Source organism: Lepidochelys kempii, chromosome 6, assembly GCF_965140265.1.
Source record: "Lepidochelys kempii isolate rLepKem1 chromosome 6, rLepKem1.hap2, whole genome shotgun sequence".
NCBI classification, from domain to species: Eukaryota; Metazoa; Chordata; order Testudines; family Cheloniidae; genus Lepidochelys; species Lepidochelys kempii.
The window spans coordinates 66,062,458-66,087,488 of record NC_133261.1 but is presented as its reverse complement, the minus strand read 5'-3'; the positions used below and the strand labels follow the sequence as shown (position 1 = coordinate 66,087,488).

The following is a 25,031-nucleotide window of genomic DNA, read 5'->3' as shown; positions in this document are numbered from 1 at the left end:
TGATGAGACAACGTCATGTTTTCCCCCCAAATACAGAACAGAAATATTTATTGAATACTTCTCCTTTTTCTGCATTATTACTGATAATTCTAGCATTTCCATCTAGTAACAGACTAATACCATTGTCAGGATTCTTTTTTTCCTAATATATTTTAAAAATGCCTTCTCATTGTCCTTAACTTTGATGAGCACAGATTTCTCCTTTCTCCCTTTTGCTTCCCCTATTAGTTTTCTAAAATTCCTACCTTCTGGATTTATATTCATTACTAGCAACTTCCCCTTTCTTACATTTAAAAAAAAATTATATGTATATTATGGCTGACTTCTCTTCCCCTCTAAGTCAGGTTGGTTTCTTAACCAGCACAGCCTTCTTCCTCAATCAAAAAGATGCTTTTTGGGCATGTAGTCAGGTTTTCTTAATTGGAATTCATTTATCATTCACATTTTTCTGAGACTCCGTTCTTCCTCCTAGCTGATTTGGCTCATAATGAAGAACATGAGAACTGCCATAATGGGCCAGACCAGTGGGCCATCTAGCCCAGTATCCTGTCTCTGACAGTGGCCAGTGCCAGAACTTCAGGGGAAGTGTACAGAACAGCCGCCATTGATGGACCCTCTGCCATGAACTCATCTAGTTCTTTTTTGAACCAAAAGTTATACTTTTGGCCACCACAACATCTGCAGACTTTGCCACTTCAAAATGTTCATTACTGATCCGGAACAGGGAGTGAACTGTGAACAGCATATGTCCCAGAACAGAAGTTTGGAGGACCCTGCTGTTTACCTCTCTCCATTGTGAAAACTGACCATTTATTCCTACCCCATTTTCAGCTTTGTGAAATGGGCCCTATTAAAGCAACAAGTCTATATTACTGATATGGACTTTATTCTGCTTCCACATTATAAATATGATCAAGTCATGATCACATGTACCTAAGCTACTATTAATTTTTAGTTCTGTCATCAGGTACTCTGTTAGGACAAGGTCTAAAAGAATTCCTCTGTGTAGGCTGGAACACTGAGTTAGGGAACGGTCATATAATGTTTAGAAATTCCAAGGATGTTTTAAGTTTTGGCAGCATGAAACCTCCAGCATGTCACTCAAATTGATGTCCCCATGATCACGCAGTTTTTTCCCTACACATTGTAGATAGGAGCGTATGCTTGGAATATGCTTCAGATATCAGTATTGCCATCTTGTGCCCCAAGACCGCTACACTGAAACCAAACCAGTCAACAGAAAAATACATTCCACAGCTTGTAAAAAAGTGCCTAGTTACTTTCCTTAGGGAAGCCAAGAGTCAACAAAAAGGAAGAAATATTGCACTAGTCATTGGGACTGTCAAATGTCAGGTCTATTCTCTCCACATCCATCCCAAATAGAGAAGGAAGAAGTGTCTGAAATATGTCAGCACACGGCTCAGCAAAAGCCACCTCTAAAACAGCACTAGCAGTTTTCAGAAGCAGCTCTCTTCTTGGTGTACACTGGGCCTAAAATAAGAACTATTTAAAGTTTACAATCTGGTGGACAGTTTTCCCAGCGCTATAGTCAAGTTTCTTCTTAGGAGCAGCTAGAGAGTAAGCAACAGCCATCTTTGTGGCATAACACACCAAAAGCCAGTTCCAGGTAGAACTCCCTCTGCAGCAGAGAACACAATTCTCCTGGTTCACATCTTTGGTGGTGCTGGCACCCAGGAAAGTAGGCCACTACAGTTTGTGTTACTTTTTCCCCTCACCCTATTGCATTAGGAAAGACCCTTCTCCACTGAAAACCCATACAGATCTTGTCTACGCTGGGGAAATTTAGCATTAGCAGGAGCCTTAGTTTTGACAAGGTTTCAGTGGTTGTTGGAGTTTTCAGACCACCACATTGACAGTTTTAACTTGTCTACACTAAGGCTCCCACTGGACCAGTGGGAATTTTATTTTCTTTCCTTATTTCTTTTGAAAAACTCCCCAACGCAGACAAAGTCACAATGGTGGCCAAATAGAAAAGGGACCCCAAAAAAGCAAGTCAGAAAGCTATTTTCAAAACTTTTAATATGAGCAAGAAAAAAAAACTAGAAACCTCTCTGAAAAGTAGAGAGCATCCCTCCAAATGTAGCAATGGCTTCTATTCACAATTCCCCCTCCACCCCCTTCATTTCATGGCCATGCATTTCAAACCCTCCCCAATCTGATCTACACCAATGATTTCAGGGCACTTACAAAGGCAGCTGACAGCAGATGCTCCAGTCATCAGTATTCTCACCGCACTGTGCTGCTTATTGATAAAAGGTTTCAGAGTAGCAGCCATGTTAGTCTGTATCCGCAAAAAGAAAGGAGTACTTGTGGCACCTTAGGATGAAAAACCAATGAAGTGAGCTGTAGCTCACGAAAGCTTATGCTCAGATAAATTTGTTAGTCTCTAAGGTGCCACAAGTACTCCTTTTCTTTTTACTGATAAAAGGCTTCCATCCCTCGGGAGTCTCCCTTAATTCCACAACGTACTATGAACCCTCAGGCCGCAGATCAACTTTTAAAATCCCTACAATACTCTAACAGAGGTGTCGTTAACTGCAGCTGCAGCAGAGACCATGAGCAGGGAGCTCTCCTAAGTATGATGCTGTAATGAAGTAAACCTTACCTAACCATTAAAGTGTTAAAGTTCTTCCAAGAGCATCATGTTATTCTTATCCCTCCCACTCTACTCCTCTGCTTGGACACCTAAACACCCCCTTCATTTCACTACTCACCCTTTGAGCCATTAATTGGTTTGTCAAACCATTGGGTCCTTTTTGCAACTCTAAATCTAAACCTTCTTTTACATTCTACCTCCACATACTCCTCCCCCACCCTTCTTCTGCCCATCCTAGCATCTTATCTTTCCAGTTTCCCTCCTGCAACTTCATTCTATTCTCTCCTCTCCCTGGAGCTCCAAATGCATCTCCAGTCTTATTTTACGGCCATATTATAGCTGTGAATCTCTATAGCTAACGTTGTAGGAGACTGACTATTCTTGGTCCTATTTTTGACCCTCTTTTAAATAATTTGCTTTCCTGTAACCCAGAAAAATTTTACCCATGGCTAAAGCAATGTGACACCTTTGCCAGTGGAAGTTGACGGAAAAAAATGCAAAATTGTCCAAGTAATGGATTCAATACTGCGGCTACATTTTATAATCTTAATTTGTTTCTTTAGCACAGGTGGTAAAGGGGGCATGAGGATGACAGAGGAGAGAAACTGGTGCCAATGAAAAAACAGCCGCCTTCATGAGAACGGTGCAAGACACCATGCAAACCTTTTCCACAGGATCCTGCCAAATGCAGCTTCACACTGAAACAGCAGCAGCCCTTGGTTTTCCAGGGTCTAGCTTTTTATATATGTGCCAGCAGCACCACACTCCCAATCCTATCTTTGGTTGTGATGACACAAAGGCATCCTCCAGTGATGGCATTTATCTTCCTTTAAAAAAAAAAAAAAAGCAGCATTCTGGGGCCTAAACAGGGAGGTGATCCCTTTTTGCTTTAAAAGCTGAAACAAAAACAGGATCAGATACAAAGACAAGCATCAATAAGCAGCAGCAGCTATGCTACAGAGATCAGTCCTCGATTCTGCTCTCAAGTAGGGAGTAAAGATTTGCCCCACCGAAATAAGCCTGGCTGAGTATAGGAAACAGAGCATGCAAGATTAAATTAAGGCTCCTTGGTTACTGTACTGCTTCGTTCCCTAGCTTCTCTTCCCCCGAGACCTTTTTTGTCTTACAGTTCACACAAACGCAGCATTCCTTTGCTTCCATGAACATCTTGACTGCAAAGAAGGGAGTCATGCAAGTACATAGCACTGAAGCATTTCCTGTTGGCAGCTCCCATATATGGAAAAAACACTGAGGCACAAGAGAAAGCTTCCTCAAATGCTGGCAGCACAAGCTCTGTGACAAAGCATTCTCTCTCTTTTCCCAACCTCTTTCTTCAGCTCCGTACCTCCAACACACTCATCCCCCTCCTTCCCTCACACAAAGAGCATAAGAGTTCAGCCATACTGGGTCAGACCAATCGTCCATCTAGCTCAGTATCCTATCTCCCGACAGTGCCAGATTCTTCAGAAGGAGCAAACCAGAACAAGGCAATTTAATCAAATGATCCATCCCGTCATCCAGTCCCAGCTTCTGGAAATCAGAGGCTTAGAACCCATTTATAGTTTTGGCCTTCACAACATCCCCAGCATCAAGTTTCACAGACTGACTGCGTTGTGTGAAGAAATACTTCCTTATGTTTGTTTTAAACCTGTCTATTAACACTTCCTTATTCTCTTTCTCCACACCACCCCTAATTTTATAGGCCTCTATCACATCCCTCCTTAGTGGTCTCTTTTCCAAGCTGACTAGTACCAATCTTTTTAATCTCCCCTCATACGGAAGGTGTTCCATACCTCTAATAATTTTTGTTGCCCTTCTCTGTACTTTTTCCAAGTCTAACATATCTTTGAGATAGGGTGACCAGAAAGGTTTCAGAGTAACAGCCGTGTTAGTCTGTATTAGCAAAAAGAAAAGGAGTACTTGTGGCACCTTAGAGACTAACCAATTTATTTGAGCATAAATTGGTTAGTCTCTATGCTCAAATAAATTGGTTAGTCTCTAAGGTGCCACATGTACTCCTTTTCTTTTTGGTGACCAGAAATGCAGTCTTCAAGGTGTGGGCGTACTATATAATGACATTCTGATATTTTTTCATCTTATTATCTATCCCTCCCCTAAAGGTTCTTAACTTTCTAACAGTACCTAACTGTTCCAACAAATGGAGACTGCACAGCCCATGAATTCTCTTTCTGCTTAGATACAACAGATTTCAGTGTGATCCAAGGAGTGTACCCTACAGTTACTCTATCCAGTGCTCTAACATGCTGCTGTACCTACAGGTGTAACTCACTCCCCTTTCCAAAGTTTCCATAGCATTCCTTTCAGTGCTTCAAGTTGCAATTCATTCATTCTCCAGATACAACCCAGCTCCCTGTGCAACCAGAGGCTCAGTTGCCTGAGGGGAAAGGCTGGTTGTAAAGGAAAAGAAGTCTGAAAGCTCTCCCAGGTTTTTCTTGTTTTTTTTGCTTTTTTTGAGAGAGACTGATACTTATGGTAAAGATACTTGAACCTTGACTACACTACAGCCTTTAGCATTAGGTTTCAATTTTCCTAGTGCAGACGCAAGCTAAGTCTTGATCTGGTGACCCAAGTGTTTCTCCCCAGCTGAGACAGCCACACTGTAGAGTTGGGGATCACTAGCAGTGCTGCTAGTGCTTAACCCACCCTCAGAGAGCTTAAAGAGATCAGGGGAAGGAGGGGGACTGGGGAAGAGGAAGAATCGGTCAGGTAATTGGGAAGAAAGAGGCCAACTTTTTTTGGGGGGGGTGGGGGGGGAATCTATCCTACTTGAAACATAGGAACGTAGGATGTAAGACTGGAAAGAATCTCCTGGGTCATGGAGTCCAGTCCCCTGCTGTTGCAAGCAGGCTTATCATAAACCCAGCGCTTCAGCTGCCAGGAGAGGCAATTCAGGCATCAAAAAGGGAGAGAAGTGACAGGGGAGTGACCAAATTACATGTAAAAAGTTGTCCAAGTTGGATTACCCTGTTTCGAGTTTCAATGGCAGGATATGGTCCCACAAGTTCCAGAAAAACCCAAACTTGAGAATGTTTTCAAACTGCAGTGCTCAATAACTAAGAGTCTGGGCCAAGTGCCAGGATTACTCTGCATATTCTTCTTGTCAACTGTTTGAAATGGGCCATCCTGATTATCACTACAAAAGTTTTTTTTCTCCTGCTGATAATAGGCCACCTTAATCGATTAGTCTCGTTAGAGTTGGTATGGCAACCCCCATTTTTTCACGTTCTGTGTATCTATATCTTCCTACTGTATTTTCCACTGCATGCATCTGATGAAGTGGGCTTTAGTCCACAAAAGCTTATGCTCAAAATAAATGTGTTAGTCTAAGGTACCACAAGTACTCCTCGTTCTTTCTGCATAAAAAGTTTACAAGGGAGATGAGTGTCTTCAACCTAGTCTGCAGAGAACATCAAGGAAAAAGCAATTCTGATTTACCATCTTCTCACAAGAAAACCAGGACAAAAAAAAAAAAAAAATGGACAGGGAAGCCTTCATGCCTCCCTCTAGAGTACCAGTTTCTCGATTTCATGAGCCCTAACAGGCTGGCTCCATTGGTCCTGATCTCATTAGCTCAGTGATAGTGTAGAGAGGCAGGATCCTCAGCCAGCATAGGTATTGCCAGCAGTTACAGCTGAGCCAACTACTCTGGGGGCAAGAATTTAAATATCTTATTAAGTCAAACTTAAGAATTTGAGGAGCCCATTCTATGTTCCCCTCCTTCCCACTCCTTTTCCCTGAACACCATGGCAGGACGGGCAATAAGACCATCTTTTTGGACCCTACATACAAAGAATCAGGAGAAATTTCAGGCAGAGCGGCTCAGGTTTTAATGAGAGTTTGGTGGGGAAAGGGATTATGTCAAAAATCTGTCTTCCAATAGAGACCAGGCCATGTGCTCAATTATTTATCTACTTACCATAATAACAAACCTTCTGTAATTTGCATGAGGGAAAGGTTCAACCAGAAAGACCAGTTCTGACCCCCAGTAAAGAAAAGCAACAACCCACAGTTAATCTACATAACCTGGCACCTCTGGCAATTTGCCCTTCTTGCTTAGATTAAAGGAAATAAAGGGTTTTTGCCTCAATTTGTCCTTACCACTCACATACCCCCATCTTCTGTGCAGCCTCAGAGCATTGTTTTCCCTTCTTCTGCCAAAAGCAGCTGCATACAGACAGTCCTTAAAGATCAGCTACAAATCAGTGAAGCCTTCATTGTGAAGGTCACCCCCTCACACCCTGGAGAGGACTGGTTCACAACACAAGACATATGGTCACTAATGTTCCAAAATTAAAAATTGTAAATACAGATTAAACTATTGGGAACAGGCCAATAGTTGCTATATAGTAAAAGCCAAAGCCTCAAGAGACCAGAAAAGGAAGACTCCAACTGAGAAGACAGCGGCAGGTTCCTCAGGAGTGAGTCAGAATTGGACACTTAGTTCTAAAGGCTAATTTATAGTTACCGTTTCTTATCTATTTTCTTCTTATCCTTCAGTTCTCTTTACTAATCTAAATTAGGTTTCCTAATTGGCATAGTCTTGCCACAGATTGTGTATACACAGTTCCAAGTTTCACAACTTTCCTGTTGAAGGGTTTTGGGGGAGACACACACACACACACACACACCACTTATAACATACTCTTGGGAAGTACAGACGGTCAGTCTCAGAGACCTCATCATTTGCCTCCTCTTCCCTGAACAGGCGAAGGGAGGAGCAAGTGACAACCTTGTTTACTGATGTTCAGGAAGGAATTCAGGCGGCTGCCAGTTCAATTTCAGGGGTGCCTCACCAGAGGCCTGTTGCAGCAGCCTGAGCATGCTGGGTACAAAAAAGAATAGAGTAAAAAAAGGATCATGCCACCCTACAGACCACTAATTTCTGTGTGTTCGGATACACTATTTATTCTGAGTTACTCACAAGTTAACATTTTGTGCTATTACAGCACTTTTCATCTGAAGAGCTTAAAGTGCTTCACAAACAAAGAGGTAGGAGCCTTGGCACTTAGGCACCTATTTAAGCCACTCCCCATTTCTCATTAGAATGGGGCAAGAATTACAAATCAGCTCACATACAAAGGATCGCTATCATGGTTTTATTAAGTCTTCCAATTTGAATTTTCAAGACCCAACAAATTGTGTGGCTGGTTCAGTTTAACAGAATTCTACTAAAATCGAAGTCTTGCTTGATTCATCACCAAAAGTATGTTTGAGTGGTCTAGTTCTGGTTCCATATGGACCAGTTTCCACATAAACCAAGCCACTATAAACACTGCACTGTTACCATCATGCATGCGTGACCAATGGCTCCATTGTTATACACTCTAATCCTCTGCATTGTATTTCCAATTTGTGTGTTCTCCTTCATGAGACACCCCATCGACCGCCCACCCTCCTCCCTTCCTCTGCTTCTTTTCCCATTGCCAGTTTTCCTTCTCTTTGCAAGGTGCTATATCCCCTCTTTGGATTTTAGATGACTACAAAATCAGCCCAATCACTTGTCTGTCTAGCCAGTGCTATCACAACCACTAAATAATTCACCCACAACTACATGAATGTCATGTTTTAATCTAGCATAATTCTAGAGGCAAAAGCAATCCTCAGATTGCTATTCCTCTGGAATGTATATAAAGCAAACAGAATCCCTCAGTGCCTTGGAGTGTTCTCACAAGACAGAGCAGGAATAGTGAGCTAGCTGTTCCATGGGATGCAAACATCACTCAGCAGTATCCAAGAGCCTCTGCATGGAGCAACCTTAGCACTGAATAGGCCTTAGCACAGCAAACATCACATTTGTCATGTTTGCATCAGAAGCAACATACAGGAATGGGATCTTCTCAGTTCCTAGGTGTTTGAGCCTGAATATACAATTGTAAGTGGTGACCTTAAAAACAAGTAGCTTGTTGTACAGTGCATATTTCACTAGTGACTAGGGGAAAGCAGCTTTGAACTTTCAGAGGCTTTCAGTCAAGTGAAATTCAACTCCAGCTACTTAACACATAAATCAGTACAACTCTGTGCCTCGATAGATTGAGAAGCCATGCTCAATCATCAGAAAGAGGCGGATATCAGAAATATCTATCGTACTTCACAGCTCCATGTCTTTGGCTTTGAGGGGAAGAAGAGTGGACTCCTAAGGATACTCTTCCCTATTATAAACCCAAAGAGTATCCTTAGGAGTCCACTCTTCTTCCCTCAAAGCCAAAGACATGGAGCTGTGAAGTACGATAGATATTTCTGAATATCCCCCTCTTCTGATTGATTGAGCATGGCTTCCAATCTATCAGCACCAAGTTGTACTGTTTTATGTGTTAAGGGTATTGCTGGAGTTGAATTTCACTTGACTGAAAGCCCTGAAAGTTCAAAGCTGCTTTCCCCAAACACTGCAACATCCTCAGTCACTAAGCAACTTATCACCTTCACCTTGAAGCACATCAAGGATATTAAGAAAGATTGCTTGAGACAATACTGAGGATTTTTCTCAAAATCCATATATGAATAATATCCATTTAACACACAAAGAAGAGACCAGACACCAGCTGACTGGAAATGGGTCTGTCCTCTGCATCTACCCACATGGCAAGCAAAATGAGTGTTTGTCTAGCAGGAATATCTAACCTACGGGCTGCTGAAATAATGTAGGTTACAGCTTATACAAAGCAAATCTCTACATTATTATACACATTACACAGTCCTATATACATTTGTTACATTTAATACTTCACTAGCCACAGCCTTTACCTTCAATCTCTCTGACCAGAACGAAGCCCATTGTTTTTACATTTCTAACAAGACAACCAAGGCAATTCTTGTACTGTTTGTGGCAGCTGCGACCCATGTGGCTGTAGCTCTGCATTCAAGACAGTCTTAACACAGGAGTCTCTACGAAGCAAGAGCTTATACCCTGACACACCCCCATGTTCCTCCAGAGCATTTATGTGAACTAAGTGGAGTTTGAAAGAGGAGCAGGGGGAGGAAGAGATGATTTCCCAACTGATTTGCCTGTATTCATGGTTTATACCTCTGGATCTCAGCTCCTTGGCAGACTCACTCACTAGCATGACTCAACTGACAAGCTGCTGCAAGTGCACTCCCTTGGTTATGTGCCACAATGCCTTCTCCTCCTAGCAACTATCTTTTAAATCTGACACCAAGATCTCAACCAAGAACTACTGCAACAAAGCATCTGAACTTGGAAACACTCATTTCCCAAAACACGAGATTCTTTTCCTCCCATAGGAAATACAAACCTATCTTGATAAAAAAAAACTCTTCTCCTGGGTTGTTTTCTCACCATTTCATACCTGGGCAAAAATGAATCCATCTGGGACAGAAGATAATTGTTGTAGACTAATCCAGAGTACTGGGTGGAAGAAGGGAAACAATTCAGGACAACTCTAGGCTTTTCTGACATGGTAGTTGAATGCTCTCTAGTGCTGTTGTGTGTAACACACAACTAGATATCTCTGAAAAATAACACTGTAAAAGCTTAACAGTGTCATGGTTGACTTTTCCCTTTCAGCAGCCCTGTACAGCAGTGGTCATTTGCATACAGATTACAGTCTCAATTACAGATGTTTCAATATGCAATTGGAGTTTCAGGGATGGTGAAGCTTCGGTCCCAGATCACAGAGTACTTGACAGGCTGGTGGCTACAGAGTCTATGCTGGGTTATTATTGGGGGTAGAGGGGCTGGAAAGAGATGGATTATGATTTTAAAAGGTCTTTTCCATCTACAACTACAGATTTTAACGTAGATAGTGGTCACCCATTCCTGTCTGTCTCTCGATCCCAGCAGCTCCCTCCCCACCAGAAAAGGCCAGATGCGCCAACAAGAGGGGCTCCTCATTTGTCAGTAGCTCCCAACATCAATAGGCTTTTCTAGCCAAATCCACCTCCAGAAGCAATTGGGCATCCCTTATAACTGGCATTTCTAGTATCTAGAAGAATCTCATTGTGCTAGGCCAGGGGTGGCCAACCTGTGGCTCCGGAGCCAAACGCAGCTCTTCAGAAGTTAATATGCGGCTCCTTGTATAGCAGGGGTAGGCAAACTTTTTGACCTGAGCGTCACATCAAGGTTCCGAAACTGTAAGGTGGGCTGGTGTAGTGTATTAAATTGCTCCCTGTAGGAATGTGCTACTTACAGTGTACTACTTACAGCTGTCAGTCCTGGTGCTCTGAGCAGCATGGTAAGGGGGCAGGGCCAGGTTGTTTGGGGAAGCACAGCCTTCCTACACAGGTGTACGGTATTAAATCGCTCCCCATAGGCATGGGCTACTTATGGTGTACTACTTACAGCGGCCAGTGCTGGCGCTCAGTAAGTAGCACATTCCTACGGGGAGCAATTTAATACACTACACCGAGCAGTGGCTCTCACAGCCGCGCTGCCAGGCAGGAGCTTGCAGCCCCACCGCCCAGAGCACTGGCAGCATGGGAGCTGAGGCTGCGGGGGAGGGAGGACAGTAGGGGAGGGGTCGGGGACTAGCCTCCCGGGCAGGGAGTTCAAGGATTGGGTAGGACAGTCCCGCAGGCCGGATGTTGCCCACAGGCCACAGTTTGCCCACCTCTGTTGTATAGGCACCAACTCCGGGGCTAGAGCTACAGGTGCCAACTTTCCAATGTGCAGGGGGTGCTCACTGCTCAACCCCTGTCCCCACTCCACCCCTTCCCACCCCCTCTCCTAAGCCTGCCATGCCCTTGCCCCTCCCCCTTCCCCCAAGGCTCCTGCATGCCACAAAACAGCTGATTGGGAGATGCAGGGAGGGAGGGGAGGCACTGATCAATGGGGCTCCTGGTGGGCCGGAGGCGCTGGGAGCCCCCGAGTGGGGGGGAGGGAGGGATTTGAGCTGTAGCTCACGAAAGCTTATGCTCAAATAAATTTGTTGGTCTCTAGGGTGCCACAAGTACTCCTTTTCCTTTTTGCAGATACAGACTAACACGGCTGTTACTCTGAAACCTGACATATTACTGTGGCTCTTTGGCAATGTACATTGGTAAATTCTGGCTCCTTCTCAGGCTCAGGCTGACCGGCACTGTACAGATAACTACTGCTAGGCTCTGTACAGACAGAGGAAGTGACAGTCCCTGCCCAGAATTGAGCTTCCAACCTTCACATTTTGCGGATTTTAAACTTTTATTTGCAATGCTTATATCATCCTGTCTCCAGCTACTGAACTCAAGACCTCATTCACCCTCTTTGTTCCCTTCTTCCCTTCCTTCTCTATTCCTTTTGACTTTCAACCCCTCCTTGTGCCGACCTCTACTCCATAATGTCCTTCCCCCAAACCTAGAGAGAAACTGAATATTCGCTCTTTTTAAAAGCCACGAACCACTAACAAGACTAGCACCAGCCACTACCTACACTACTTTGCTTGTATGCTGCATCCTTCTCCCACATCTCATCCCAGGTTTTTAGTCTTTAAAACTGTAACCTTTTCAGTGCAGGGGTGTACGGCTTCTAGTACATATTGGGTGCTACTAGACTATAAATTATAATTAGGCTTAACACTTATTTGGAATTTATACTTCATTTCCAGCAGGAAGCCACTGCCATACATAGGAGCAATTATTAGAAGTCAACACATTTTCTTTTTTGTAATAAGTCTTATTTAACATCGCTGTGCAGGAACAAGAACACCCTCCTCTCCCCCATTCCCAATATTTCTCATTCTAGTGGTCACCACTGCAGATGTTCACTGTGGCGCATATCAAAAAGCATCTCAAGAAGGCTAGTAATACAGAGAGGTTATTAGCTTTCAACATGCACTATATAAATATAAATATATAAATATAAATGTGTGTGTAAGTAAATGCAATACAATGTTAATTCATCAGTGAGCCCTGGTGCATGTATATATGTGTATATACACACACACACACTAATATACATATACATATAAAGTGTGTGTGTGTCTTATTTGTGCATTCCCTATACAAATTCTACCCTCAAGGGTTGGAAGTGATGTATTGTTTGGCACTTTCTCCATCAGCCAGTTTTGTCCACATTTGCACCTCTCACCACACACTTCTGTCAGAAGAGCATCAAGAACAAGAGACAAGAAGAGAGATGAGATGAATGGGGGAGAAGCTGGAAAGTGGCTAACAGCAGGTCAAGTGACATGTCAGAAGTTACCGAATAAGAGACCAAAATGAAATCAATTGATCCCAAACTGCAGTCTGCAGAGCATTGGCTGGTCATTTGGTGCTGGCTCTCTACTTTCTTTCCAGATTTTAAAATCACATTTGCAGCACTAAAAATACATTAAGGCCCTTCCCAGTAGTATTTTTCCATGTAAGCTGTAGCTGCCACACAGATGTTATATGATCATCTAGGATAGCGAAAAAAGCACAATCACAAACAGAAGGGGAACAGAGACTATAAGATCTCTGTATATGAAGAAGTGGTCTCTTGTATTTTGCCTAACACTATGTAGGTAAAAATTTGCTACTTGTGTATTTTAAAATGCATCTACCTTGCACACACAGTAAGTAGGTACTGTAAAAGGTTTTACTTACCTGAGGCCAGTCCCTCCAAGATGAAAGTACTGAAGATAACTAACGGAAGAAATAATCCATGACCAGTCAAGGCAAGTGGTGATGCTGTGTTGCTCTTTGGTGCTACCATTCCATGGCACATCTTAAAAGAGTTCTGGTCGTCTAAGAATGATCCAATCTACAACACAAGAACAGAAGAAAAATGCAAGTGAAGAAGACAGATCTCTATACTATTAGAGGGGAAGTGAATAAAAGAGAAATAAATAAGCAAAAGTTGCTGCTTGTTTTAATGTTTAGGAATTCCACCATGTGAATTCATCTGCATTTTGGGGGGAGGAGGGGGATATCGCAGAAAGATTTCCATGTGAAGTGTCAAAAGGCTAGAGTATCTAAGCCAGAGCTTTTTTTGGCTGTAATCCACTCATATTTTACATGAAGGCAACAAAAACGGCGCTTACATTTTCTCTTTCCTTTAAGGCACCCAGACTGACTGCAGCATCTGGAGATGTTAAAGCAGATTTCAGGTAAACCAGTTTTGCTAGACAGTCGCTGATTTTAAGAATGTCTCAAAGAAACAGCAGTCTGACTACTAGACAGCTGGGATAAATCAAATGCTTCCTTAGCTACTTGGAGAGGCACAACAGCACACTTGCATGCACACACTTAAAGACTACCTTAAGGAGGAACATCAAATAGACACGGAGGTCAAAACATCACACCTGTGGATTACAGAGTGCAGCCAATTAAATTCAAGGATGTGATATCATCATACCTGTGAATTCAGCCAACAGTTTGTCACCTTTTTCCACACTCAAAACATAAACCAGATTAACAAGAACTGCCCTGATGACAAAAATCAGTAGAGAACCAAAGAAGCACAAGTCAAAGCCCCATTTATGTGACAGGAAAGGCTATACAGGCGTGACTCCAGAGATCCAAGGTTTACTACAGTTTATGTAAATTTAGAGTTAATACACCACTCAGGTTGCATCTGTAAAAAATCCCCTTAAGGGAAGTCAGAATTAAAATCCCAGTTACCCTTTAAACTAAATATATATTTAGCTTACATTTTTTGCCAGGTAGCTAATGCTATAGTCAAGGTTATACGGACACTCGCTATAGCCCCTCTATTCTTCCGTATACTTAAGACTTTCAGAGAGAGATTCTCTTTTGGGGATAAGATCTTTCCATGCCTGGTCTCAACTAAGGAATTTTAAATTTGGGGGGAGGGGGGGAAACACACACACAAAAAACCCAAACAAACAAAAAAGCCCTCTTCTGCTATGATTTTTCAGTTCAGTGGATGTTCTCATTGTAGGAGGTTTTTTTTGCTTATGCAAAACAGCTCAGCTTCAGAATTTGGATTTTTCAGGTTGATTAGTCTTCATTTAAGGAAAAGTCCTTTTTCTGTTTTGAGGTTGAGGAAAGAAGGAAGAAAATAAAAGTATAAGATTTTTAAAACTTGCTATTAGGCATATGTGGTAATAAATCTGGCTGTTTCTAAGATCTAGGATACTAAGTTAGTAACACAGCAAATAAACACAGCCAGAAACTGAAGTTTGTTTTATCCTGTCTTCAGTTCTTTATTCTGCCACAGAGAAAATACTAAAGAAGTTGTTAAACAAAGGGAAATGATAAACTTGGGGATCACTTGAGAAAACTGGAGGAACATTAGTTGAGCTTTCTGTCAGATAGTTCAAGCATGGGCTTAAAACAGCATTTAAACCACCACATTAACAAGAGGCTTGGAGCATCTCTGGAGGGCAGGCTGCTAGTGAGAGAATATTTGTCTGTGCCATAAGAACCATGAGAATAAACCTGTGGGGGTGTAACCACCACGTCACACTTGCAGTATAAGAATGGGTTTATGACGCTTTGTTCACTCAACTCATTCTTTCCACAGCGCGAAAAAGGATTAAGAAGATAGTTGCTGCCAGTTACTGGTAAATTTTTTTTTACGTGAAGATTAGACCACATTTAGAGTGAAAATCTTTACCGACGCAGAAAGCCAAGACACACTAAACAAAGGAACAGAAACCAGATGACAAACAAATGTGTTTGTCCCCAACACAGTCAGATCTATTGCATAGGATTTTAGAATTATATTAAAGAAGGAGGCCTAAATATTTGCTACTCTCTACCATACGGCCTATAGTCAGTTTCATTCTTCCATGAGCCATTGCTCTGGGCTAAACTACAGACCCCAGCATGTAATACTTCATCTTGAGCCAAGTATCCTTTGCTTTAAGTATGCTTACATCAAGATGAGGCACTGCAATTTTCCCCAACTCAAGAAGATTGTACTGGCATGATGAGCTATGCAAGTGTTTCCAAAATGTTAAAAAAGAAAAAAGAAAAGAAAGAAGAAAAGAGGCAACTACCGCCTCAAGGATAGGTACCTTCCTCACAGGAAAGCACTGGAGACTGACGCAGGAGTAAGCTCCTGGATATGTGTTTGTTACTACCTATTGCTGCTCTGGTGACAGGCTGCTGCATAGCACAATGCTGCATGTCTCCTTTCTCATAGGGTCAGGCACTACCGTTTCTCTTAGTCACTTTTTGATGAGACGTCTCATACGAGTGCTGAAAATTTGAGGAAGTATCTGTGTGACCCAGGGACCTCTTGGTGCCAACTGGAAGGGGGCACAGTCATGCAAAAGGGTTACTGGGATCTCCTGGATCTGATATCTATATACTAGTTCACCAAAGGGCAGCATGTAAGGTCTCTGCTGAAAGCCTGTGTCACAGCGATCATAACCATTGTGAAATGTATGCACGGACGTGCACGCACACACGCACTGAAAATATGTTCTTAAGACCTGTGAATTGGGGCTGGTCTCCAAAAGATGATAAATGAATTGCTTTTAGGAAGGAAATGCTTATCTGTCTGGCTATATGCAAATTGAGTATTGTGTGCTTCACAATGGCTGCTTTATTTAATCAAAAGATTGCAAAAGCTACAGAGAAGATTTTCCACATGAAAAAACAAGCAGCAGGGGGTGTGCTGTTTTGGAATAAAGACAATGGAATGTTGGAACTGTAACTAGAGGCAGACAAACACCCTGCATCCTTCATCTAGGGCAGCAGTTCTCAAACTGTGGGTCAGGACCCTAAAGTGGGTCACGACCTCATTTTATTGGGGTCGCCAGGGCTGGCTTAGCCTTGCTGGTGACTGGGGCCGAAGCCAGAGCCCCACTGCCCGGGGCCAAAGCCTGAGGGCTTCAGCCCTGGGCAAAAGGGCTCAGGTTTCAGTCCCTACCTTCCTGGGGCTGTGTAGTAATTTTTGTTTTTAGAAGGGGGTCGCGGTGCAATGAAGTCTAAGAACCCCTGATCTAGGGCAGTGGTCTCCAAAGTTTTTGGATCGTGCACCCCCACAGTGCCGCCGAAGAAAGGAGAGGGGAAGACCTGCTGCAGGCATGCAGAGCTGCCGCCAAAAGGAAAAAAAAAGGCGGAGTGCCGTCCGGCGGCGCTCCTCCTGCCACGCACTCCCTGGGGTGTGCGTACCCCACTCTGGAGACCACTGATCTAGGGGACAAGCTGCCAGCATTCTTGTCTTATGAACGGAGGGTCGCAGCCAACCTGGTTGTTAAGGACTGGGAGAAAGACAGACTTTGAGTGAGCAAAACTTCATCAGACAGGAAAATGTCCTGTTAACGAAGTCTAGGTCCTAGTATGCCTGTTATGATTTTATTTTGCATGTAACTAGGTGTTTTCAAATATTTCTATTGCTATCACTTGAATCTCCATGCTTTGTTAAATAAGCTTCTTGTTTTTACTACAAACATATCTAAGTGTTGTGCAAAGTGGTGATATGAAGGGAATATGGTGATCAGGTGTGTCTCACTGGGAGCAGAGAATCTGGGAATTCTGGGAGTGTCTAGTGGAGCCAGGGCTGGACACTCTACAGATGCAGGGAAGGCTTGGGGTGTGCCTCTTGCTGCCTGCAGAAGGAGCCCGTGTAGGCCGAGAGGGGAGTACTTGTGTTGCATGTAGCTGGTGGAGTCAGGGAGCCAACCTCCAGTCCTGTAAGGTACAGACAAGGCTTCCTCACACTGAGGGCAGGTGGTAGTGAGATCTCTCACAACTAGGGTGACGAGATGACCCGATTTTGGGGGCTTTTTCTTATATAGCCACCTATTACCCCCACCCCCACCCCTGATTTTTTACACTTGCTATCTGGTCACCCTACTCACAACCCTGGGTACTTCCAGGAAGCATCACAATCTGGTGCTGCTCTGCTCTGATTTATGAATACTGTATGCTAATCTGGTTATTGGGATGATGTTTACTGTATGAATATGTTGGTTAAATTTAATTACAGGGTGGAGGGAGAGTTGTAAGAGAAAAAAATAAGCAGGAAGTGAAACAATGGCTCTAAATAAGCCTCACACCCTGAACACCCAGTAAACCAGGGGTCAGCAACTTATGGCCCACGTGCCAAAGACGGCACGCTGCTGCCTGCCAGGTCCCAGCTGCCGACCCCGCTCAGCGCACTGCTGAATCCAGACAAGGACCCCGGCAGGCAGCAGTGTGCCATTAAAAATCCTGCCCACCCCCTGGGCCAGGTGAAGAAGCTTGGTCCTGCCAGCTGCTGCTGCAGAGCCGACGAGCTCCCCCTCCCCCACCTCTTCGCCCAGCATGCTGGGTTCCTGCCCCTCCTCTCCCTCCCTGCCGCCAATCAGTTGATGGCCCTTTTGAGGGAGGGGGAGAAGCAGAGCTGCAGCAGGCTGGATGCTTTGGGGAGGAGGCGGAGAAGAGATGGGGACGGGGCCATGGGTGGAATCGGAGCATGGCCCCACGACCCCAGCCCTCTGCCCTGACACACACCCAGCCCTCTGCCCTGACTCCTGCACCCTCCTCACATGCCCCCAGCCCTGACTCCTGCACCCCCCACACCCAGCCCCCCCACCCTGAGCAGCAAACAGGAGCTTCTGCACTACCCATACATTCCCACCTGCACCCCTCGCACCAAATGGGAGCTGCCCAGGTAAGCACTCCACACCCAAACCTCCTGCCCCAACCCTGAGCTCCCTCCCTCATTCTAGCTCCTGGCCAGACCCTACACACCAACCCCCAGCCTGCTCCTTCACCCCCAGCCCTGTGCTCAGTGCACTCGCACCCTCAGCTCAGTGCAGAGAGAGAGAGGAAGAGAATGGGCTAGAACCAGGGAGAAGGTAGGTACCCACTCTATGTGGGCAGGGCCAGGATCCCAGACCGGCAGCTGGGACCCTGGCTGGCAGGAGCCGGTGGACGGAACCCAGACTGGCAGTGGGCTGGCCCTGCTCAGCTTGCTGCTGGTTTGGGGTCCCAGCTGCTGGCCCCCTCAGCCCGCTGCCAGTCTGGAGTTGTGGCTGCTGGCCCCTTGCCAGCAGGGGTCCCAGCCGCAGGCCCTGCTCAGCCTGCTGCTGGCGTAGGTGAACGGAACCCCAGGCTGGCAGAGGGCTGAGCGGGCTGGCGGTGTAAGATCAGCATTTTAATTTAATTTTAAATGAAGCTTCTTAAACATTTTGAAAACCTTGTTTACTTTACATACGACAATAGTTTACTTATATAATATATAGACTTATAGACAGTCTAAAAAAACGTTAAAATGTATTACTGGCACACGAAACCTTAACTTAGACGGAATAAATGAAGACTCGGCACACCACTTCTGAAAGGTTGCCGACCCCTGCAGTAAACATTTCAGGGTTGTTGAGCAAATGCATTACGCTAAATGCTGCTGTTGCTCACAGTTAGCTATGTCTTTAAACAAAAAAGAACAAACAAACTGTAAATCTGTAACATGTACAGCTGTGGGCTGTGCATCTTTAATAGGACCATTTAAATTTGAAATGTACAATACAGCAACTCTTTATATAGGCTTCTTAATATGCCTCTTGAAAGAGAAACAGTTACAGAAAATGAATAAAATAGGAATCGGTCTTCCACAGTTATGAAATCAACATCTACATACCCTTGCAAGTAATGTTATGCACCCAGAAGGGAAAAAAAACAAAAACAGAAACCAAACCATCTCTGCCACTTCCTGGTTATAGTTCCACACCAGCCATCATACGATCTTTTGCAGTGCATGACTGAATATGCTGGAGTCTAAAACTTCAGTTTCAAGCAGCATCCCATTGGCTTGCACTTAAATCTCACCTGCACATACATGTGCACGCTTCTAAACGAACTTAAATCAAAATGAGTCAGCTGTTCTGATTGTGTAGCAGTACAGTAGCAGCAGCTACAATGAGCCAGCCTCTAGTGTAGGCACTTAATTCCACTAAAACTAGGGAGAACATATTTCCTGCTCTTAAAAATGTATTAAGCTATTTCCAGTGGCGTATACACTCCACATGTGGCAAAAGCTTTTCTGAGATAATTGCTGGTTCATTCTTGGCCTGTCTTTTCTCCTCCAAAGCTTTGGAAGCTACCAACTCTTATCCCTCACCCCCTACAGTCATCTCCCCTTACATGCTGTCCCAGCTCTATGAAATCATTTGCAAGTCTCACCACTTCACAAAGGCAGTGCTCTTTGAATTACCATGTGATCACAGGTTTCAGAGTAACAGCTGTGTTAGTCTGTATTCGCAAAAAGAAAAGAAGTACTTGTGGCACCTTAGAGACTAACCAATTTATTAGAGCATAAGCTTTCGTGAGCTACAGCTCAGATGCAAGCAGTTCTGATGCTCTGAGGACATGAGGGAAGGAGGAGTTTGAGACTTCCTGGTTGCTTGGGCTGTCTAATAAGGATATATTCTACATCACTGTTTTTGGAACACTGGAAATAGATTGAGTATTAAACCTTAATTCCATCTTCATGTTGGTTTGGAGAAGCACTTGGTGTGTCTGGAATGCCCACTTTTCAATACCATATGTGAGACTCACATGGATAAAGCGAACAACATCCTCACGCACATCAGAATTCTCTAATTTAACCAGTTAGCCTCCTTCAAAAGGAATATTTATAACATAAGTATATCTTGAAGGCACACAGTGGAGAGTATGTTTCTGATGTATGAATTCTGGTTGTGCACAGCAGTCATCATGAAAAAACAAACTGAAAGACCCTTCTTGCCTTATGGCCACATTGCAGGTGACACCTAGAGCAAACTGAAATGTGGTACAGAAGATTGTAACTAAATGTGGTGGTTAAAAAACACAAACCGAGCTATTTTAAAAGTAAGTGCCCAAAATAAGAATTTAAACAGCAAAACGCAAGTTACCATCTGCCTCATGAGGATGCTGAGATGACTGGGGAAAAAAAAATCAACTCCCATTAGGAATGTTTTGGGGAGAGGGGGGAGAAAACCTGCTTCAAAGCTGCTTAAGATAATTTTACCTGTTTAATTTTTGTGGTTTATTTAATATCTTAAGCCAATTTAATTTAACTGAAAGCTTTTAAAACAATTATTTTTAAAAGTTCAGATAATTGAACAGTTGCTTTAAAACGGTTTAATTAAACCACAGTAAGAATTAAACCAATAGTTACCTTAAAACAGCTTTAAAATAGTCTGATTTTTCACTAGTTTGTAACAGAACATGGATTTACTCAATCCTAAACTACTTCATGAGGCACAACCTCCTACCCTACCACCAACTACAATGTTAATTCAATTCAGATGGCAGTCCCCATTCGGACACAAGCCTGGTCTGTACCTAAAACTTAGGTTAACCTAGCTATGTTGCTCAGGGCTGTGAAAAGTTTCACACCCTGAGCACCACAGGTAAGTTGACCTAACTCCCAGTGTAGTCATGGCTGGGTCAAGAGAAGGATTCTTCCATTGACCTAGCGACTGCCTCTCAGAGGTGGATTACCTACATCTGTCAATTTTGGAAGCATCTACACTATGGTGCTACAGTGCACAGTGGCTGTAGACATACCCACAGCCTCCCTAATCACTGAATGGAGTTACTAAAATAGTGACAGGTATTTGTAAAACATTGCACTAGAAAGGAAAAACTTTGTCTGGTACTACAAGCAGCTAATCTTCAAGAGTAATTTCATAGGACTTGAGTGCGAAGTTACAGCCAACAGGGTCCTGCTGTGGTCTTACAAGTATTAGTGATAAGAGGAAGGGAAAAGTTACGGGCAAACAGTATGGAGATATAGATGATATGATTCATAAAAAGAAGCCTCTGATCACTGCATAATTACAAACAATTACAAGAACACTACACTAAGGGATTATACCCACAAATGAACAGCACCCAAACTTCTAGAGAATTAAGGTGGTTTCCTAGAATCACCTTATTTAACATAATGAGCAGCAATGTAAGCAAAAGCATGCAATCACGTGGGGGCTTGATTTAGCGATAGGAGCAGCAATACAGAATATTGTTGCAGTCCTCTCCAGTTGATTTATTTTAAAACATGCTTTATTTTGAAGAAAATTCCCTTTAGAAACTATTGTTTCAGCATTTTTTCCCCCGCACTACACTGCATCAGAGAGGCTAGGTTTCATATTTTCAGCTTAATCAATCCAACAGAACATTTGCAGAGGGCCAAATGCACAAAATGTTCCAGAGCACTTTCCAAAAACAGTAAGACCTAAAAAACAATAATAAAAATCACAATCTAACTGAGAGGGCTTCAGGGAAGGAAAATGAAGACAAGCCAATGAGAAGAGCTAGATAACCTCTTGAAAGCCTATACAAGCATGAGAAGGTACTTACTAACAGGAAATAGATTCTGAAGCAATTTTGGATTGGCATGCTGATTTGCATACACCTACCCAGACAGCTCTTCCAGTTTATACAGCTGTGCTGATTTCAGTTTCAGGAAACAAAACTACAAGGTCTGTGTGCAATGAAGGCTGGCTTTATGAGATGAACTGTTAAATATGCTCTTCACCACCCTTTAAACTTTGTACTTGTGTTTCAACTTACACAGCTAAAAAGCATCCACATGCTATGAATCTGGCTGGAATATCCTTTCACAGTACTGCAGCATTATAGCTAGAAGAGGATGCCCAACTGGGAAATCCTTTTATTATCAAAGCTTCCCATACAACTAGCTTGCCATTTTACTAGTTATCAGTCATACCCAGAAGAAAGGATGGCACTCCTTTATAGATACACTAAAGCTACAACTGAAAGCAACAGTTAAGTACAAAGTGAGTTTAAGGACTGCTGTTCCAATTTCCAGACATGAAAACATCCACACCTTCACTTTTTAAAAGGGTGAGAAAATGTTTCAAAGAGTATTTAATTTAATACGAGGAGATACAGTTTTTAGGAAAGGCTCACACAGTATGTTCAAAAATCAAATATTTCAAACTCAATTAAAAAGGGAAATTGTTAGCACAGGAGTCAGTTCTTTCAAATTCCATTACCTTCAATTGTCAGAAAAAGCAATTTTCAAACATCCAGTTTTTCCACCATCTAGTTTTACTGACCAAGTTAAATGAATTGCAGAAGAGAAAAGGAGTTTCACTTTCTGGTTCTCAAACATGAGATCACGTAGCTTGGTTTAGGATTTTAACACAGAACGGAAATGTTTTAATGAAAACTTCCATTGACTTTTTTTTAAAATACAAAAACCTAAAAACACAATAGTGTTTCATGAGGGCTTGTATTTTGCAAAAAAACTACCTGGCACTGTCCTTCCTTTGCTGCTGCTGCTAGAACAGGTACATGTCTCATGACTCAATGTATTTCAGTTTATTAGCATGCACAAATCTCTATACAAGCTACATAGTGATAAAGAGTGATGATAGCAGTACCTGACATATTTGGCTTTGCTGGACATAGCCAATTTGCTGTCTTGTCAGTGTAGCACATTTAAAAGGGAAAACTGAACTTTGCATTGTCATTCAAGGCATTTGTGATTAAGACTAAAAAAACCCAGAGCCTCCCAACAGCCTTTTACCTGTAATCAATACCATTCTGCTGAACTCAGCTCAGGCAGGTGCGCCTCTGTTAGATATGCGGGGAGTAAGCTGCAGAGGTAAGTGCCTTCCACAGAGAAGCTGCAGCCACAAGGCACACAAAAATTAAGAACAGTCAGTTCAGGGGTCTCAGCAGATCTAAGCTGGTAGGATAGAAGCCATCATTTAGTCTCAGGTCAAACAATCAGCTTCATTTTGATCAGGCTTGGATCTCCCTCACTTTGTCCTTCCCCATCGAACATCCAAAAAGACATGTCAGAAAGAGGAACAAGAGCATCCCGGGAGTTCAAAAGGTAAAAGCCCTTAATTAATCAATACCTTCATTTTGCATCTGAAAAGAGTTCTCTGCAGATTTCTGCTCAATCTTGCCTTTCACTTGCTTAAAGAATTGTGCCATGTAGAAGTTTAAAAGGAAAATCCCTTCATAGACACTATGAAATGTAATTGTCAAGCTAGTGGGAAGAAGAGCTTCAGAATGAACACAAAACACACAAAAAAGGTATGTACCTAAAAGAGGAAGAAAAAACCCCATGCGTGCACCACAGCTGCAGTGCAGTCTGAGTCACAGGGGAAAATTATTCCTCAACTCTTTTGAAGCCAGACAAAGATGCCCAACTGTTGGGTTTCTATGTGAACTATGTACTGCAATTTAAAAAAGACAGACCACACACTGAACAGCTAGGCAAGCATTTTAAAAGGAGCTCTGGGCATCAGAAGTGCACTGGCTGGTAATATTTGTTAATCCAGTGGTTCCTACCTGCTGTTTTGCAAACTTGTACTGGTACTTCAGGCTTTGGTGACTGGGACTGTCCCTTCCTTCCTTAATGAGGAGACCCTGTGCTGAGCCCTGTTGTGCCCCAAATCCATGGTGATTAGCACATGCACGACTGATTGAGGCTTGAGTTGCTCCCAACACAAACCTTGCAGAGAGGTGGTGGCTGTGCTTTAGAGCAGGCAGGTCACCACTGCAGGTTGGAGAAGAGATCTGAACAGGAGACTGGTAGGCCCTGGATGAACCACCACAGGTCTCAATTTGTTAAACTGGTACAGCTCCTCCAGAAAGATGAAAAAGTCAGTGATTAATCAGGGAGGACCCACTGTGAAGTAGCAAAACAATTACCTGAAATTCTGCTCTACACAGACCCGCAACAGTGGCTACCTCTATACTATGAGTTAGGAGTGCGATTCCGAGCTTTCGGAGACAAAAAAATCACACTAGCTTTCATCGAACTAGCACGTTACAAATAGTACTGTAGTTGCAGCAGCATGGGCAGCACTAAGCGGTGGCACAGGATAGCTGCCCCGAGTACAAATCAATGCAAACCCTGCGGGTATGTAACTCAGACAACCAGCCCATGCTACCGCTGCCCAGGCTATCCTGGCTACACTACTATTTTTAGCATGCAAACTCAGGTAAGAGTTAGTATGAGTAGATCTACATGAGCTGGGACTCTCACCCCTACACTATAAGCTAGGTGTAGCCTAGAAGTTGGGTCAAATTCTCATTGCCCTACCTTCCAAAGAGGGGAGGAAATGGGGGACTGAAAACCCAGAACAGAATGAGAGAAAACAGGCCACACCAGAGAAGAGAAGGACACAATCGCTGTTGTTTGTTCCTCTGTGCCCCACTATATTATTACATAGCGAGGATTTGAGTAGTAGAAGATCACATCAAAGGAGGACAAGTAGTAACAGCATTACAGGAAATAGCAACATTTCCAACTGCCCTCTTTCAAATGTGCATTCATCAAGTGTGTGCTGCTTATTCCTGGAGTGCGTCTCTCACCATTTGGTAGCTCCAAGAGGTTACTCTGCATGCAGCCCAAGAACTCTGAAATATTCAGTCCCAGAGATCTTTCTGAAGATCAGGGAGAGACATGAGAGTTCAGAAAGCAGGGACTATTGAAGCTCCTACTTCTGTTTTGCTTTCTCACCAGACTGCTTAAGAGCACACAGCCAGGTTGACTCAATGTCCTCCACACAAATGTTACCCAAGATTAGATTTCCCTTTTAATGCAAAAATA

At 43.3% G+C, this 25,031-nt stretch overlaps 1 protein-coding gene across 4 annotated transcripts in view; it reads right to left on the bottom strand.

Annotated features, from left to right (window-relative positions):
* The window catches only part of SUSD6 (sushi domain containing 6), a 111,741-nt gene that overhangs the window by 47,221 nt on the left and 39,489 nt on the right, over positions 1-25,031 (bottom strand). For all 4 annotated transcript variants that reach the window (XM_073348474.1, XM_073348473.1, XM_073348472.1 and 1 more), the window contains one exon: positions 13,154-13,310. In XM_073348474.1, coding sequence (XP_073204575.1) covers positions 13,154-13,274 — 121 coding nt within the window. In that variant the 5' untranslated portion in view covers positions 13,275-13,310. The remainder of the gene's footprint in view (positions 1-13,153; positions 13,311-25,031) is intronic.